The sequence below is a fragment of the Exophiala spinifera genome, assembly GCF_000836115.1.
Source record: "Exophiala spinifera strain CBS 89968 unplaced genomic scaffold supercont1.4, whole genome shotgun sequence".
Lineage (NCBI taxonomy): Eukaryota > Fungi > Ascomycota > Eurotiomycetes > Chaetothyriales > Herpotrichiellaceae > Exophiala > Exophiala spinifera.
This window is the reverse complement of record NW_015622516.1, coordinates 42,046-59,826: the sequence shown is the minus strand read 5'-3', so window position 1 is coordinate 59,826 and position 17,781 is coordinate 42,046. Positions and strand designations below refer to the sequence as shown.

Below are 17,781 nucleotides of genomic sequence, written 5' to 3'. Positions count from 1 at the left end.
GGAAGTCTCATAAGTGGCTCATGTATTGATCCGCGGCCCATCCCTTTGCGAAATAGACTATATCGAAGGCTATTTGGTCTAAAGGTTTGTCTCTCTGTTTCTCGCTGTTGTGGAGGATTCTTGAGATCTATTATTTAGATTTTGCAAGTACATAGGTCTCGCATTCCGCTGTGCTAAGAGCGTCATTTCTTGTGACTTGTATTCCCTCGGCGGTATCCGGAAGATGTTTGACACTGTCTGGGCTTGGGTGCCCTAGGATTCTGTGTCAGGTAGAGGCCGGATAACTAAGTTCCTTGTGTTGTTGTGTGGTTGTGGTTGCGAATGCTGTGTATTCGCATGGTGTAAAGGTTAAGTGGTTATAATAGTTGAACACATAACCAACTAGGGTTCCGTCTCGAATAAATATTCCTCCTATTCCTGAAGATGCCTGAGTTATAAAGTGAATACCCTTGACTACTATCCTTGACAATGAGACCACTTTAGTCATGAAGCCCTAGACGCATAGAACGTCTGTAAGAACGATATAAGTAGGTCCTGTAGAAGACATCATATCAATAGTGATTGTCCCAATTAACTCGATAGAATACTTATTAACGCCGCAAGTTAGCGACTCATCAGGGCGTGGAGAACGTTGAGCAACGTAGCCTGGCGTATTAGGCCGGCACACATGAATATCGAACCTTGAGTCTAGAATCCACTCGTTGTACAGGCTTCTATTGGTTGACCCTGAATATACTGAGACAGAATAAGCCATAGTTGCTGTGAACGCCGTCTTCTTTTTCTGTTCTTTAGTGGAGGAGGGGGATAAGGAAGTGGATTTAGAGGCCCTTTCTATAGCCCGCTAAAACCGCCTCGCGTGAACAGGGTTCTTCTTCATTTCCTCATAGATAGCTTGCTTTTCAGGGTCAGGTTTCTAACCTTGAGGCCTCGCTAACTCAACGATATAAGGACATTGAGTGTACCACTAAGGAAGATTGTATATCTTGCACTTCGGAGGGTCGCTATTGACTCTCTGATCTCCGAGTGATGTAAAGGAGTTATGCGATGAAACAGAGCCTTTCCTGGAGTCCTTATCCAGGCTATGTAGACGCCGAAATGATTCCACAAGGTCATGGAAGTCGGGAATGAAATCCTCGTTAAGTAGCTTCAAGTTCTCTATTGTGGTAAAGGTTTCATTGAGTGGTTTCACCGCTTGCAGGAATTCATAGATCGAAGAACATTCTACAGCGATAGACATACCTAAACAGCTTATATCGTCATAAGCCTTAAGCCACTTATCTAATCAGTCGTTAACATGTTGATAGCCTTTCAAGGTCTTAATCACTTCCTTCTATTTGGCCAATATATCTAGTTCTCTAGATCTATTCGTGGGAGCGAACCTTTATTGAAGTCTCCGCAACATTGCATGCGGAGAAGATTGACCTTTTAGGAATGGAAGAAGGTTAACTAACATACTTACTGTTATCTAAGTGCTCAAAGCAATAATGCTCTTGTTTTTCGTTTCATATTATCTGAATTCTCTCTCTCATTGCCTCTAATTATAGCGAAGATCGTCCTGTTCTGTTGGAGTGAGTTCTGAGAGGAGAGTGGCTCCTGGTTTAATATCTTCCAGGTCTGGCATCCTTGGACACAGTAAGGTTGGCGGGTGCTGTACATCAGGGTCGATGTATTGCCATATTTGTCGTTGTCTGGCATAAAGTTCAATGACAATGAACCAGTTATCCCAGTCTGATGTCTTGGAAAGCTTGACATTGATTGTTTTGGTTGGTTGAGACTCTAGATCTAACTCTGACATGTTGAGGTTACTGAAGAGAAAGTATAGTAAAATGTATGGTTTTACTAGTGGATACCTGAGGTGCGCGTGGCGCGTAGAGAACTTGACGTGTCTGACGTGTTTGATTGGCTAGCCTTATAATGACGAGGCTTTATCAAACCATTAACTGACAGGTGTCTCAAGCGAAATCGGGAACCGGGCTCATAACTGTCGTGCAACGCTCACACAATGGGAGTTAAATGGGATGTATTGACGAGTCTGCCCTCGATGTCTAGGAGGTCGAGGACTATGATATATATAGGCAAAAGGAGCGACTATTCTCTGCCCGATTGAGGCTTCCTTCGTTGCCGCATCACAGGCCGCAAGTTGGCCTTTCCTGACGTATCTTGAGTGATTGCAACAAGCGCTCCGATGATTGGCAATAGAACGGCCTATATATTGCTGTCAACATGATATAGTTCAATGAGTGAAGTGATAGTTGCAAAGTGCGCAATAATGAGCGTTCCAGGCGGCGGGGTTCCTCCGGAGGCGTTCGGCGCGAGTATGGAGGTTGTAATGACACCGTCACAACTCAGCCTGTTCAACAACGGACTTCTAGCTGGGCTCCTGGCCCACTGGGCCACTGATCTCCACATCTCTCCGCAGGCCATACTGTATAAGCTTGGTACCATACCTCTCCGCTCCGTAGCCCAAATGCGTCCAGCTCCACAAGTAGCCGCATGACTACCTGGGCCACAAGAAGACCCAGCTGCGGTCGCTTCCAGACTGTACCGTCCAGGACTTTTTGGGACCAAAAATGTGACATCAGACACGCAAATCCCACGGATCTAACACTTTATTGAATTCAAGAGTGTTAGAAAGTCGGATCGCCATGGCGGTAACATTTCACGAAACATTGGCCCATGATATTTCTCCAGCGAAGCAGAGGCGCATACAGTACACATGTAGACAGAGAATAAACTGAACCATGATGCTACTTGTCCTGATCTACTGTCAGGCTCCTTGTTGTGTCTCACTCCAGGTTCGGATCCTGAAGGGATCCAGGTTTGGGGACCGTGTCAACAACATTTCCGCACTCCTGGCAAGTCCGCTTGTCCATGTCACCATCAAATTCCTCTATAGCAGCCTTAAGCTCGGTGCCCAGATCAGTCAGGTGAAACGAGGTCTCGTAAACTATGCGGCCACAATTTGTACAGTACCAGCGTAGGCAATCAATGGTATCCTGCGGGCGACGCTGCTCGACAACCAGCCCGATGGTGTTAGCAAAACGCACAGAGCTGTGCGGTGTACTACTTGGTAGTAGGAACATGTCGCCCTCCTGGATTATCACGTCGCGGAAGACACCGTTGTCAATGACCTTCAATATAACATAGCTCCCTTGTGCTGGTAAACCAACTCGGGTGTCTGATTGATGTGGTAGTCAGTTCGGGCATTTGGACCACTGACAATCTGATGACATGGTAAGACTTCGCTCGCTGCTGAGAGAGGATGGAGGGGAAGGAGAAGAGAGCGCTTTGTGGGAGAGAGACAGGTTGCATAGGCATGTCGCTTACCATGACGGCGAAGTCTTCATTCCAGACACAGTAGTTGTTTACGGGCGGTTGTAGAAGATGTGAATTTTCTTCCACCCTAGCGTCACAACTTCTCAGACCCGAATCACCACTGAATCGGGCCCGTCATGGGTCCGTCGGTGTTGGTATTGTATACGTACCATTTGGGCAAGTTCACCGGCGAACCAAGCATAATTGAATATAGGGAGCTCCAGCGTTATGTGCTGAGATATATGTCGTGAATAATTCAGGCAATAGTCTGGCTTTTAATCGGTGGTGCAAGGCTTTGGGGCAAGACCGATTAATATAAAGAATCTTCTAGCGCGCTCGTTACCCGCGAGCTTACCGAACTGGAATTGTACGTGAGTGAGTGGAGGAGTTGAGAGGCAAACATAAGTCACGCATGACTTTCACCACCGAAGAAGATAAGTTGAACGCAGACGTGGTTCGATTTGGCTGGCTGCAAAGGCGGAAATTCTTGACGTCTGATACAACCACGTAATGTGCCATTTACGCTCCACCTGAACGTTCGTAGTAGAACTTGACGGATTATCTGGAGATTTATGCGACAAATAGATCAATTCCACGAATCTGTTTGCTGCCATCAATGCCCGCGCCAGCGAACTTTCGTACGGAGCCACCTTTCTCCGCTGGATCCACTTTGCTTCGCGTCACAATCATCAGAGCTCATCAAAGGCAAAAGCACTCACTGCTCCCGGGATCGCATTCGAAATATCTGAACGCATCAGGCAACGAGAGTACTGTGTCTGACATGTAGGCAGCAGGGCTTGGGGATCCACGGTGAGAGGATCGGGCAGGGAGATCACAGGTGCCATAAAAAGCCTCAATGTGTGATTCGCAAATGAGAAGCTGTTTATTGCAGCGATACCCTGGAGGGGAGGTCAATCGCAACGGCATTTCGAGCGACGCGTGCAGGAGCCCTTGGGTTTGCTATCCAGTAGGTAGAAAATATTTATCTAACTAGGCAGAGACACCCCGGGTATTTCAGGCCCTGGTTAGGCGAGCATAAGGTGACCATCGGAGTCTAATCGCTGCCTGTTTTGGGTTACTCGTGAACAGTCCTCATAGACTACTCGCCCATATTCGACCTGGAATTGCTATCAGGCCTCTCTAGAGAGGCCCGAGCAGACCTTTCTAAGTCATTTCTACCATCGGACACACCTTCTACAGTTAGATGCCGGAGCGAAGTTAGGGTGTCCAAACCATGGTAAGATTTCCTTGCTTCGTAGCCGGGAGGCACAGCCATATACTGCATTACACTTGGTTCTCAAACAGCATTGGAATAATTGTCAGACCGTTCTGTTCATCAGGCTTCGTTGTTCCCCAGGAGTCCAACTGTCAAGCCTTTCATACGTCGCTTGAGGAGATCTTCTTCGCTGCCCAAAGAGATCAAACTCTTACTCCGGCTAACCTCAGGTCTGGATTTCTCGGTTGTCGAACGTCTGTGCTCTCCTGTAGAGTCTTCGACCACGCCATTGGCCTTTTGTGGCGATCGTCTAGTGTCTTCCGATTTGATCGACGACATGACCAAGGGGGCGTCATCATCCAAGCTCTCACCAGTTGGGGTTCGATGATGATGCCTTGGCTGTGTGGAAGCCAATTCAAGGCTGCTGTGAGAGTCATGGGCAAGCATCCCATTTCGCAGCCTCGATTCAATGGCTGGCCCTTCAAAAGCATGTGGTGGCTTGGAGAAGATGTCTTGGATCCACTGCCCACAGCGGAAAATATGTCTCCAGCCTTCTGGAAAGATGGAGACAAATTGGACAAACCCATGAGAAATGCCCGGAATAAGGGTCACTTCAACATGGTCCTTCTCGTTGAATTCTGCTGTGGATTTCTCGAGGCCGACTTCTTGCCGCTCACGGAAAAGGTGCAGTTTCGCCTGTCGTATCCTACCAGCAAAAATAACTGTGTCATCCACCAGGGGATCACGTTCGCCGGTGCAGAAGTATGTCTTTGGGAATTTGGCAAGGAGGCTTTCTGGAGCCACAGCCGGGCACAACAGATGGTCAGTCGTGAAGTCGGGACGATTGTAGGGCCCAACATAGAGTATGATCATGGCACGCATCATTTCGGGGGTGAGGATGCGATCGCCGAAATAAGAAATGATGGAGGAGACAGCCAACCTCGTTTTGAGATGCTGGGGTTTCGACGCGGCCACTGTCTGCTTCTGCGCGTCAACATTGGTGCTTGGCTTGGTCAGTACAGCGTTTGACTTCTCACTGTCTCCTCTTGGTGCGAAGAAGTCAAAGTTTGGATCGCTCTCCGCGTCGTCTTCCGAGGGTTTGGGTGTCGATGGAGTGTAGCGACGATCGATATCTTCGCTTTTTCTTTTGATGAAAGTTTCGTACTTCTTGGCCGTCCGTGGATTACGGATCAATGCCATTTGATCGTCGGTCATCCAGCTGCTGATGTTCATGTCCAAGGCTGGATAGAGCAAGACCAGGCCAGCTGGACTGGGAAGGATGCCCCGAGCATTTCCACTTTGATTTGACTGAATCACCATCAAGGTCGTTCCTGTAGCCAGATTGCCTCCGGCACTATCTCCAGCCAGTACAATCCTCGGGCACGTTGAGGGCTTCATGCCTATGCATCGTCCCCGCGTAGCGATAATTTGCGTGTATACATCGAAGCACTCGTTCAACGCGTAAGGGTAGGGATACTCTGGCGCTTTGCGGTAGTCCAAGCTGAGGATGGGCAGTCCCGTCCTTCCTGCCCAGGCAAGTAACCTGTCGTCGCTGGTCCGTGGGTCCATTGCCACAAACCCTCCACCTGGAATGTCGAGAACCATGTTCTCTTGCTTTTCAAGCTCGGCCAGGGTACCGTCAAAGTACATCCATGCTACAACTGGCTCTTTGTAAGTAGACTGTTTCGGTCGGGGTATTCGGATCCTTCTTGGTTTGTAGCGAGTGAATCGAGGCCGCATCATCGCGGTCAGCCACTTCAGATAGGGCGTGTTTGACTTGTTCCAGGAGACCCTCAGATGGTCCACCGTGAGGACGGCTCGCACCTTCCGCACCTTTTCATCTGCTTGCTCAGCGGCGATGAGATAGTATATAGTGAATATTATCGAGGCCAGGTCTCTCAATCTCTTGTTCCGAATTCTCATTGCAGTCCAGAACCCGGCATCCAACGCCGTCGTGATCCATGTCGCCCGGAAGTAGGCACGATTGTACAAATTTGCAAGAGGCTCGGGCGACTCGAGATTGCAGAGTTTGGCGAAGTTGCGACAGATGTAGAGATAGAGGAGAGTAAGAACCACGGATCGCCAGGGCGTCAACCGCTTCGACATGCGCTGGGATAGAGTACGAATCGCGGGAGGGCCATGCTTGTCACCCCTAGGAAGACGCCGCAAAGTCAGTGGCTAAGTAGGTTGTTTCTAGATCATCTCATACCTTAGCAGGTACAGCGACCAGAACGAGACAACGGCAAGGACCTGGACTTTGCGGAACTGGGAAGATGGTCGTCCCAGGACATGATCTGGTACGAAGGGAGGGGACAATGTCAGCACATTTGAAAGTAGAGCGACAGCTATGCAAAGAGGATTGTTCTAGGCATACCTATCATCGTCGTTGTCGTAGAAGGCCTCCTCACGGCCGAGTTGGCGATACTGACAAAGTGATACTCACATACGAGGTCAAGATGCGTCAAAAGAGGGCCACAGCATGTCAAGCACAGACCACCTGGTTCTTTGTTGTTGTTGTAGGAGTGAAGGACAGAAGGAATCTGGGCGACTTGTTACAGAGTTGGCGTCAACATTATAAGCCGAGGCTGACGAGGCGCCGTGACAAGACAAGGCCGGCCATGGCTGAGTGAAAGAGCCATTAACAGTAGCTAGTTCGTAGAAAGCATCCTCTACGGAGTAATGAGAGGGTGTTGTGTGGATGACGCAGGATGATGAAGAAGGAGATGCTCTTTTGTGCATGTGAAAGTCGGAGGCCGAAAATGTACGAGTACGAGGGACCAGGCCACCACGAGTACTCCATCCATATCTGCGAGTCCCACAGTAACTCCTATGCCATCCCATCGTATCTTTGGATGAGTATATGCATCATTTCTAATTCAGTCATTAATGTTCGTGCTTTACAAGGTATACCCAGGTTCCAAGGTAGATGTCTGTGACTGTTCCGCCGGCCCCTTGCTCCTCATAATACATCTCCCGAAGATATTGTCACATCGTCACCAAGTCCTCGTATGGAAGACGGCAACAGCAATCCTGGCCCATTTATCCCCCAAGGGATTGTTACCCATTGTTGTAGTAGACTCTCTCAGATCGACCGCCGCTATCTTCGTTGCGACGCTGCGACGTTGTCGGCCACTTCACACTGCTAGAGACCTGGCCTCACCTTGCTCCCCCGACTCAAAGAAGAGACGAGTGCCCAAAACCGGCTTCACCAGTCAAAGTGTCTGATTTGCAGACCTTGACTCCTAGGAGCATATCAGGGAAGCAATTTGTCTTCCACCGAAGTAAATGTAGATCTTGTAGAGGCTATGCGTTGCTACAAAGCTCTCTTGATCGTGGTGCGTGCTTCATGTTAGAAGTGGCGGTGTCCATTCGGGCGACTTTTCTCCCTACGGAAAAGGCAAATGATCTCTGATCCAGCCCGTCACACCACCTCCTCCGGTATGGCGGTTTCTATTACCTGCCCCATCACCACCACTCTCATCGTCATCTCTCGCGTTGTGTCGTCGGGAAGAGGATCGATGACTCCCATGTCGGACAGGTCCGGGGCGTTCCACATAGCTTTCCGCTCTCCTTGCAGGATAGGCTTGCCGAGGTGATCTGGCCTCGCCTCGACCTTCGGGCATCGTGGCGGTGTTATACCTGCTGGCTTCAGGGCCGAAGCCGATAGGGCTAGATACAGACGACATTCGTCGGCTTGACCGCCGCCGTCGTGAAGAGCTGGCTTGCGGTGGCTGATCAGGGGTTGAGATAGGCTTCCGACAGTGAGGACAAGTGTCATGCTCCTTCAACCACGCCGTAACACAGTCACCATGGAACCAGTGGTTGCAAGGTAATGTTGTCACTTCGTCTCCTAAGCTCACGTCGTCCATGCAGATCGAACACTCAGCTCGACCTTCCGGACCTAACATCTCTGGGTCGACTTGCTTCTTCGCCAATGATCGAATCGCTTCCTCGGATGCAGGTGGTGGTGCCCCGCTTCCACCATTCTGCTCCATAAGCTGCTCTATGACTCGGTCAAAAGCCTGCTGGCTGAATACCATATCGCCATGCTGGCCAATGTTGCCAGGCATAAGTAATTGTCCCAAGAAGTCAAATGGTGGCAATGGAGGGTTCTGTCCATGCGGACCTGCGTGTTGGTCTCCTTCCATCCCAGCGCGTGTCGATGCTGTGGTCATTGACTGTAGAATCATTCCGAGGAGGCTACTTGCGTTAGCAAAGATATTTATCGGCTTGAAACTATGCGCACCTACTCTTGTAGATTTCCGGGTTGGTTATGTGCGAAAGGATCTCGGGGTGGACCTCCTCCATGGAAGCCCTCCGGAGGATACAAATTTCGAAATATGGGGGGGATGCCGTGGTTCTGTTGAATCGAAATCAGTAAGTGTTTTGTCCAGCGGGTCTTCGTAATTGGTGATAAGGGTAGCCCTTACATTTGGTCCTAGCAGGCCACCTGTTCTGACTGTCCTCGTGCTGAAAGAAACTCTCCCTCCACCATTGCCACTCGTGAATTCGAAGGTGGTAAAGTTGTCGTGCGGATCGGGCCCGAAAGTGTCGGCCCATGGGTTATGATTAAGCAAAGGTCGAAGATCAGGCAGAGGGTGCGGATGCGATGAAGTTGGGGTTGGTATGTCATCCAGACCAAAGTCTGGCTCTGTTTCTGGGGCAAGCTGTCCTTCAGCGTCAGTATGGCCTGGCTGAAGCGTTGGATTGTCTTACAATTTCAGTGAATTCGCCTTCACATCTTGGGCAAATCAATCCTCCATGCGCCCGGTCCCATTCATTGTTGCATTGGTAGCAGAAGACACGTTCTCCCAACACTCGTCCAGGATCTGCCATTGCAGAGGCGCGCGAATGGGATAGCGACTTCGACAATCTTAGCGGGAGCAGTGGCAGTGGTAGATACTGAATCTGGAGTGTATCTTGGTCGTGGTCGGGCTAGCGAGGCTGCGTCATTCGGCAGGGCACCAGCGGAGCCTAAAGTTCAAAGTGCGTATCCGGGGGAGTGGTAATGCCGTTGGTGCTTAGTGCCTGGAATCGTCTTGAGAGATATTTGCAGCTTGGCTTGAGCGAGGCTGATCCGTCGATGAGGAAATCTCAGGCAACAACCAATACAGGAAGAGCAAGAAGTAAATATTAATAAAGGCTAGAGTGAGGACGATGGTTATGATGTCGGCAGGTGCAAAACGACCGACCGCAGGGTGATACTCGGTCGTAAATGAAAAGACTGGTGAGTGCATTTGATCACTCCTTGTTCCGCGCCACCAAGCTAGGATGGCGAAAAGTGAGCCACATGTGTTGCGAAGGTGACCTAGCAAAAGGCGCTTCCAACGCTTTATCTTCGGTGATGATCTATTGTTTTTGATTCAACCAACGAAGCGTTTGCATGTAACTGTCTGTAAGAGGACCAGCTAATCATGAACTGAGCAAATTTACGATAGGGTACAGAATACCTACCCTTGTTAGCCTGATTGGGCGGTATAATGTTCTCTGAGGCTGTCTTCTGCCATCATAACGATTGTATACTACCCTCTTCATACGGAGTACCAAGCAGCTAGAAAGTAGGATATGCTGTCAATCCCTAGACCTGAAACTCTGAGCAAGGTTTCGATTCTTGTACAGGTGTACGCTGAGCACTCTCGACGCTGTCTGAGACTTTCCCTCCTCTCGGTTAAGAACACCAGGCAAACATCCGGACCCTTGGTAACCGACCATCATTCTGCGCGAGTCCACAGAGTCCAGGCAAACGCAGATACAAGCACAACGCTCTTCCCAACGAAGCTCTTAAGAGACAACGTCATCGCCGCCGCGACCCTCTCATTATCATACTGCCCAATATTCCCGCAGCAACTGCGACACCTCCAACGATGGCGATGCCCATCAATCCTTCCTTAGACACCTTGTCATCGATCAACTGCCTCAAGCTGCTGGCTTGTAGATTACCAGGCTCCTTCTCCAGTAATAGATCATTGTACCTCCGCGCCTCTGCGTAATTTCCCAGCTTGTAGTTCCCCAGCGCCAGATAGTACAGGCACTCTCTTCTTCGCTCGGGTGTGGTCTTGAAGATATCGGACAGGAGTTGGACGCCGAGTTGTTGCTCGCTCCGCTGATTTGATTTTATCAAGCCCTGGGAGAGGCCGTCAGCAAAAGGTCCGTGACCAAACACGAGAGTCAGCATACCCAGGCATAATTGAACTTGGTTTGTACCCCGACATAGTCACCTTCTTTCTCATACTGTGCCCTAAGCACCTGGAGTTCGGCGGGTTTTAGAGGACTGCGCTTGTTGCATCAGTGTCTGTGCAATTATGGTGCGGGATAGCAAACAAACCTCTCTGCGTCTGCGGCATCTGTTGAGGGTGTCAGTGGCCGCACCAATGAATGTTGGCGAAGGTGTCGCAACAAGCTTACATGGTAAATTCGACGGCATGATACCAACAGATTTTGAGACTCAGCTCGAGGCTGTCACTGTGTAAAAGATGATCAGCGACAATAATCGAGGCGTACTGTGATGCAGGGTCGTGTAGAGTCGTTGCTTGGTCGCCTTGTGGGAGGCAATAGCGTTTGCCTGTGCTGCGCTTCGGCGCCGTGATGACCCTAGGGTGAGGTGCGTGTGCGCTGTGACGTCTTTTTGCCCACCTCGTGGAGCGGCCCCAAATTAAGGTTGGTGCGGGCGGGCACCCGGCTTTGTCCTGTAGTGAGCCCGGCCCCGTTGCCCAGTAAACAAACCAACCCAACCAAGCCTGAACACTGTTGATCCCTTCATACTTGTACTGCGCACCTCGGAGTCCATCTTTGCCTGCGCCAGTATCACCATCTATAGTTACCACCAACTCACACAATATGCTTCTTGACGAAGACCCTGCTGCGGTGAGTATTATCGGTCATCTATGTGGCTGTTACTGATCCAAGTCACAGCTCATCCGAGCGACAGTGTCCAATTTCAACATTGCGCCAGACAAAGCCGCCCTTTCGCGCGTGAATGACTCGCTGTCAACGCTACAACAGTCGAGAGACCTCCGAACTCGAGATGCAGAGACGGTTTTGAGGAAGCTCTCACGGCAATTGGCGACGCTTGAATCCCAGCGAAAGGAAGTCGTTTCTGGTCACGATAGTGGACGCCATGCAAGCGAGATTGTACAGCTTGACACCAGGAAGTTCCGCATTGCAAAGCAGGCTTCGGAACTGGAAGTTGAAAGTGAGAGGCTGGAGGCTGAGCTCGAAAGGTTGAAGCAGCGCTTGGCCGACCTGGATGAGCAAGGGGTGGAAGGGGACGAAACGACTCGGCGGGCACGAGAGGCCGATGACCCTACCATGTGAGTAATTGAGGAGTCCCATCTGAAGGATGTACTGACCCAACCTAGCCTGCGACTGTGGCTCTACAGATCTCTGGGCATCATGCTCGAACAGGACGAAGCAGGCAACTACAACAAGGCAACCATTGGAAACACCAAGAAGGGAGATGTCCACGTTGTGAACATTGATCCAAAGTTCTCGAGATGGTTCTATGCAGACTATTTCTGGCAGACAATGCAAGGCTAGGCCACGACATGATTGGTAAGTAACGAGTGTCTTAGAGCGAGGCGTTTAGGTTGGGCAAAGCAATCAATCGTTCGAGCATTGGAATGATATAGAGTGCAACAATCGCTTCTTGTCTCCAGAATATGACCCTTTGAGAGAGACAAATGGGCCGAATGCCCAGTGGTTCGCTGACCTGATGATGCTACAGTGCTACCACAAGAGCATCTTGAGCAGGATCTGCCCTTTTGTTCCGAGCACGATCTTCATTTGTAGAAAGAACCCGTCACCCAAGAGAGCACTTGTCGAAGAGTTGTGGTACACTGATGTAGTGACTACATGCAACCATGTTTTCATACCAAACACCCACTTACCTCTGTATTACGCGCAACGCCAAGGCGTTAAGGTGTTCTCCTCAACTCGAAGTACTCTTTGATAAGCGTTTCTCTAGGCGTTCTCCTGAACTAGAGGTTACCTTGCACAGGCGTTTCTCTAGGCGTTCACCTTAACCAGAAGTAACCTTTCGCAGGCGTTCAAAACCACTTAACTAGGTAGAAGTCAAGGGGGCAGTGGTAATGAGTAGCGTCCTATGAACACGTCGAGTTAGCACGCAGCCTTGCACTGCCTTGCACAATAGTACCAATTACCACCAACTACTGGCCCTTTGGAGCGATTGAAACACTAACCAAATACGGAATAGGTCCGGAGACGGAAAAACAGAAACGCCGATATTTTCAAGACTTTCTGGCGCAGCTTCATCGAAACCAAGGATTTCGAGCAACAGTACTGGTCGACCCCTGGGACCCTACAACATCCTCCGCCATGCGTAACAGGGCAGCGACAAGGCTATCGGTCAAGAAAAATGAGACACCAGTAAGATATGTCCATACATTCCTCTCACAGTTGTTAACGATAGCAGAAAATAAGACAGTCTTGGAGCAAATACAATCTTTTCAACCTAACGCGGCTACGAGCAGATCCTTACAAAGGGCTCAACTTTTTCAAGACAAAATGGAAGTCAAAGTCACTATCGCGGAGCTACCATGGCGAACAAATTCGAGAGAAGCAGTGGGTGCGCATGTTCGATAGACGGATTCGCTCAGTTATACCAATGAACCCCCGATACCTTGCCTCCAACGATGGGTCGCGTGAGTCTGCTGGGCGAGGTTCGGGACTCGTCGGTCATAATGATCGACCCTCGAGATCGGGGAAGAAGAAAGAGGTGCCATACATGCAAATGACCTATGCTCCTATGGAAAGACGACTAGACACTGCCATCTTTCGGGCACTTTTCGCAAGCAGTGCTCGACAGGCAAGACAATTTGTTGTACACGGAGCCGTCAAGGTCAACGGGAAGCAGGTACGTATATGATTCTCGATGGCAAGAACCACACTTACATGACGCAGATGCGCTATCCCGGCTACCTTTTGAATCCTGGGGACATGTTCCAGGTGTTGCCGGAACGTGTCATGTTCGCCACAGGTGCGCCCAAAATTAACGAACAAGCGAAACCCGAAGACCAACAGGGCGCAGATGAAGAGGTGGTAGAGGAAGCTGGAACGATCGAAAAGGCGGCAGAAGCTGAAGAGGTTGAGGCTGAGCAGGATCCCCGCGAAATTCTGAAAGCACTCAAATCGCAGGCACGAGCTCTTCTCGCGTCTTCCAAGCAAGATCTGGGAGCGAAGCGAAAGCAAGACCTACGCGCTTTTTCCAAGTCCATCCAACGTCTCCTGTCCAAGAGCAAATCCACCTCGATCGAGACGGATAGTGCAGAGGCACAGCTTGCGGAGATCCAGCGGCAACTCCAGGTCAGAAGAGACAGCAAAGCGGCAGAAACGTCGTCAGAACCGGCCGTGCAAGATAACGAGGAGTCTACTTCCGGCTCCGTTGAGAGCGCAGAGACACAAGCGCAAGTGAACGCCGAACAACCCCATTTGGATGACGAAGAATACAATGAGCTCCTTTCGGCTCTAAGATCTATGCAAGAGAACCCTATCGACGACTCTAAACCTTATGCCACTCCGTGGATGCCCCGGGATTATATGAGCGTGTTCGCTTTCGTCCCACGCTTTCTGGAAGTAAATCACAAGATATGTGCTGCGGTGTATCTGAGGCACCCGGTCGCACGACCAGGCCTGGCCGAGGTACCGACACCTTTTTCAGAATACATCAACAGCTCGGCTTTCACATGGTACCTCAGGAGGAGGTGAAAAACCAATAGACTGTACTATAGCTTTGCACATAGCGATTGGCGCTGGTCACCTCTCTCCAAAGGAGAGATAAGACGTGATTGTATTTCCACATGGGTTCGCAGACGTGATCAGCATTCATGCATATTAATCTTGTGATCTCTCCGATGGATACTACATTTTATTGTCTGTATATTGAACAGAAATCACAACAATGGATTGGATCTATACTCAGGCGCAGTATCGCCATTGATTTCGGGCTTTTTGGCCTGGTTCTCCTTCTCAATGGCAGGGTCGTCACTCTCAAGTTCGGCCAAATACTTCTCGGCTTCAAGAGCTGCGATACAGCCACTTCCAGCGCTGGTGATAGCTTGTCGGTACCTCTTGTCCTGCACGTCACCGGCAGCGAAAACGCCGGGGATGCTTGTATAGCTCGTGCCAGGCTTCGTCACAACGTACCCTTCCTCGTCCGTGTCCACTTGGCCCTTGAAAATTGCTGTGGCCGGGTCGTGGCCAACGGCGTAAAATAGACCATTGGCGTCCATGACCTCCTCGGCACCGCTCTGCACGTTCCGTATTTTCAAGTGCGTCATGAGACCCCTCGGCTTATTTTCACCCAGCACTTCGACCGCAACATGATTGAACTTGACGGTGACCTTGGGATTGGCGAGTAATCTGTTCGCCATTGCCTTGGACGCTCGCAGTTTGTCCTTCCTTACAAGCACCGTCACATGCGACCCGTACTTGGTTAGAAACATGGCCTCCTCGGCCGCTGAGTCTCCTCCACCGATGACTACCAGCGGTTTGTTTCTGAAAATGGGAACTGCCCCGTCACATACCGCACATGCTGAAATTCCATTCTGCCAGTAGGTCTCTTCGCCCGGCAGTGCCAACCTCCTGGCATTGGCGCCCGTAGCGATGATTACAGCGTCGGCGGTATGTGCTGGCTCGTCGCTCTCGCCATCCTCGTACTCTCGCCACAATTTAAACGGGCGTTGTTTCAGGTCCACTTTCGTGATTGTCTCGGTGATGATTTCAGTGCCGAAACGCTCACTCTGTGCCTTCATTTCTTCCATGAGCTCCGAGCCGCCAATTCCCTTGGAAAATCCAGGGTAGTTCTCAATGTCGGTCGTGGTGGTCAGCTGGCCCCCGGCCGCGGTGCCACCGGCCAACATGCCTTCGTACATGACGGGCTTGAGTTCCGCACGGGAGAGGTAGATGGCTGCGGTATGGGCAGCGGGCCCAGAGCCGATGATGGCCACTTTCGTGTGCGGAGGCGCCATGGCGCTGAGCGAAGACGAAAGCGAACGTGCTGTCGCCGGGGCTTGAGACTTCTGCTGGAAGATTGAGGTCGCTGCCACGGAAAGGCTGAGAGAGGATCGGAGGGGTAGTTGAGCTGCGCGACGGCGGAAAGTTGAGGAAAACAGTTTGACTGATTGTGAGAAAGACCAAACAAAAATTCTAAATCTATGAATTGAGCGCAAAGAGGTCAGAAGAAGAGATGGACGTATTTCTATAGAAGTACAGACATGACCTGGTGCAGGACGATTTCCGCAGCGCTCGGCCTCAGCGTTGACAAATGACCTTGGACGGGCACTAACATTATGCCAAATTCTTTGAAAATGCAAACCCTCGTTTGGGCCTAGCGAGCCTTTTCTGGATGGATCCAGTGGCTTTGATGAGGTAAACATGCCCAGGGGAGGAGGCGAGAGATCACCTAATAATGTACCTAAAGCGGCTTTTAGGGCCTGAAGTCGCATATCGGCTAGACCGCTAGGCACGAGGTAGGTGCCTCCCAAAAATAACGCATACCACAGCATCGCTACCCCGTAGCTACCTTGGTAGGCACGAGGCTCAAAGTAGATCAATTGCAACTCACCTCACACAAGATCGTTCCTCTGTTCCGGTCTCAATGATACTGGAATGTCACTTGTCCAAATCTACCAAACCTTTTTCAGGAGTCTTCGCAATCCAAAGCGCGTTCCTACGTTCGTTGTCACCCTTGATGCTCTGGGGACAATATATCGCTTCAAGCACCCAGTTGCAACGCAATACGTTGACCTCGCTCACACATGCGGCTTGAAGGCCAGCATCGACACTGACCAGCTGAACGATTCCTTTAAGGAGGCTTTTAAGCACTGCTACGCCGTGTACCCAAACTACGGGAAACGGCAGCTCGAAAGCCCAAAAGAGTGGTGGACGAAGGTGATTCATCGGGCCTTCGGACGCTTTGTCGACCAAGATCGGCTACCCGAGAACCTAGCGAGCCGCATGTATGACCATTTTGCTGGAAGTAACGCCTACGAGCTATACCCAGATGCCCTACCCTTGTTCAACACGCTTCGTGCCCTCAAAAAGGACTTCAGTGATCCTGATGGGCCGCTTATCCTCGCCGGCGTGGTTACCAATTCTGACCCTCGAGCTTCCGCTGTCCTACAGGCAGTCGGCTTGAAGGTACAGGCCAAACCTCCGAAGCGCTATATCGGCGAAGCACTCAGCAATGCGTGGAACGATGCCAGACTGGAGCGAATCGATGGGCTGTTTGCATCCGACGCCCTGACTTTCAGCCAATACAATGACATCGATTTCCTTTCGACTAGTTACGAAACAGACTATGAAAAGCCAGACCCAAATGCCTGGACCGAAGGCCTTAAGTTGGTGCAGACCCTACCTCTCGTCCGGAAAGCTGTATCCTTTCGAGGATCTCCAAGCGCGAACGTCCTTGAATACATGCACAAAACCGCACAAACCGTGGGCTACCGTGCTGGGGAGGTCATGTGGCTTCATATCGGCGACGAGTACCAGAAGGACTATCTCGGAGCGACCGCAGCTTCGCTAGACGCTTTGCTCCTGACACGGGACAATGATGGCGAAATGCCACACAAAAGCAACGTATCAGCGCCAGATGTTCCGACCATTTCTTCGTTGGATACAGCTGCCATGATAATCAACCTGAAGGCGCGAGGATTCTTTCAGCGTGTTTCATGAACTTTGGTCTTCCGGTCTGGCTGCCCTCCGTATTTTTTCCATCGTTCGCGTCCCTCCTGGCAGCCTGGCCAGAGGACGGCGTGGTGATATGAATGATCAGTTCAAGCGAAGAGTTTAATGGTATGTGGGCCACTTTAAAAGGAAAGGGTGATTCAACTCTCTCGAAAGCCAGCCACGCAAAGTCTGTTAGACGCTGATAGCTGTCATCTGACAGTATCACTGCGACTTGGGCCTGCTGAAGGCCCCTTTGGAGATCGTTGTCAAAATGCTCGCTGGCCCTCAGGTCGCACGTCATCAAGTAGATCATCCGCGGGTCGTTGACCTTGGGGAAGACTTCTTTGCTAAGCCGAGCGTAAATTAGTGCAGAAGACACGCCATATTGGATGCTCATCCTACTCTGCTGAATATTCACCGGAGTCCCGCCATTGTTACAGCTGGGTAGTTGACGGCTTGTGATGTTGGTGACAGTGATCTTCTTACGCTGCAGCCTCAGCGCCGCAACCAGTGGAGTTTGAGTAAAGTTGCACCCGCAACAGGTTTGAAGTGAACATCCATGATGC

General features: G+C 50.6%; 8 protein-coding genes across 8 annotated transcripts; 3 read left to right on the top strand and 5 right to left on the bottom strand.

The window, feature by feature from the left end:
• Window positions 1-1,534: 1,534 nt before the first annotated feature.
• On the bottom strand, window positions 1,535-1,795 carry PV08_05202 (uncharacterized protein; the record flags this gene model as incomplete). Its single annotated transcript, XM_016379546.1, has 1 exon — window positions 1,535-1,795. The coding sequence occupies one exon, from the start codon at window positions 1,793-1,795 to the stop codon at window positions 1,535-1,537; it is 261 nt and encodes an 86-aa protein (XP_016235373.1).
• A 2,856-nt stretch (window positions 1,796-4,651) lies between these two features.
• PV08_05201 (uncharacterized protein) lies at window positions 4,652-6,912 on the bottom strand (the record flags this gene model as incomplete). The annotated part of the gene is made up of 3 exons (XM_016379545.1): window positions 4,652-6,683; window positions 6,741-6,825; window positions 6,906-6,912. 3 exons carry the CDS (start codon window positions 6,910-6,912, stop codon window positions 4,652-4,654), a joined length of 2,124 nt encoding a protein of 707 aa, XP_016235372.1.
• Window positions 6,913-7,917: 1,005 nt separating this feature from the next.
• On the bottom strand, window positions 7,918-9,367 carry PV08_05200 (uncharacterized protein; the record flags this gene model as incomplete). The annotated part of the gene is made up of 4 exons (XM_016379544.1): window positions 7,918-8,731; window positions 8,782-8,891; window positions 8,962-9,198; window positions 9,248-9,367. The coding sequence occupies 4 exons, from the start codon at window positions 9,365-9,367 to the stop codon at window positions 7,918-7,920; spliced, it is 1,281 nt and encodes a 426-aa protein (XP_016235371.1).
• A 958-nt stretch (window positions 9,368-10,325) lies between these two features.
• On the bottom strand, window positions 10,326-10,955 carry PV08_05199 (mitochondria fission 1 protein; the record flags this gene model as incomplete). The annotated part of the gene is made up of 4 exons (XM_016379543.1): window positions 10,326-10,655; window positions 10,709-10,802; window positions 10,857-10,875; window positions 10,937-10,955. The coding sequence occupies 4 exons, from the start codon at window positions 10,953-10,955 to the stop codon at window positions 10,326-10,328; spliced, it is 462 nt and encodes a 153-aa protein (XP_016235370.1).
• Window positions 10,956-11,368: 413 nt separating this feature from the next.
• On the top strand, window positions 11,369-12,067 carry PV08_05198 (uncharacterized protein; the record flags this gene model as incomplete). Its single annotated transcript, XM_016379542.1, has 3 exons — window positions 11,369-11,395; window positions 11,444-11,841; window positions 11,890-12,067. 3 exons carry the CDS (start codon window positions 11,369-11,371, stop codon window positions 12,065-12,067), a joined length of 603 nt encoding a protein of 200 aa, XP_016235369.1.
• Window positions 12,068-12,865: 798 nt separating this feature from the next.
• On the top strand, window positions 12,866-14,254 carry PV08_05197 (uncharacterized protein; the record flags this gene model as incomplete). Its single annotated transcript, XM_016379541.1, has 3 exons — window positions 12,866-12,916; window positions 12,963-13,403; window positions 13,451-14,254. The coding sequence occupies 3 exons, from the start codon at window positions 12,866-12,868 to the stop codon at window positions 14,252-14,254; spliced, it is 1,296 nt and encodes a 431-aa protein (XP_016235368.1).
• A 185-nt stretch (window positions 14,255-14,439) lies between these two features.
• Window positions 14,440-15,516, bottom strand: PV08_05196 (thioredoxin reductase; the record flags this gene model as incomplete). Its single annotated transcript, XM_016379540.1, has 1 exon — window positions 14,440-15,516. One exon carries the CDS (start codon window positions 15,514-15,516, stop codon window positions 14,440-14,442), a length of 1,077 nt encoding a protein of 358 aa, XP_016235367.1.
• Window positions 15,517-16,156: 640 nt separating this feature from the next.
• On the top strand, window positions 16,157-17,221 carry PV08_05195 (uncharacterized protein; the record flags this gene model as incomplete). Its single annotated transcript, XM_016379539.1, has 1 exon — window positions 16,157-17,221. One exon carries the CDS (start codon window positions 16,157-16,159, stop codon window positions 17,219-17,221), a length of 1,065 nt encoding a protein of 354 aa, XP_016235366.1.
• Between the last annotated feature and the right edge of the window lie 560 nt (window positions 17,222-17,781).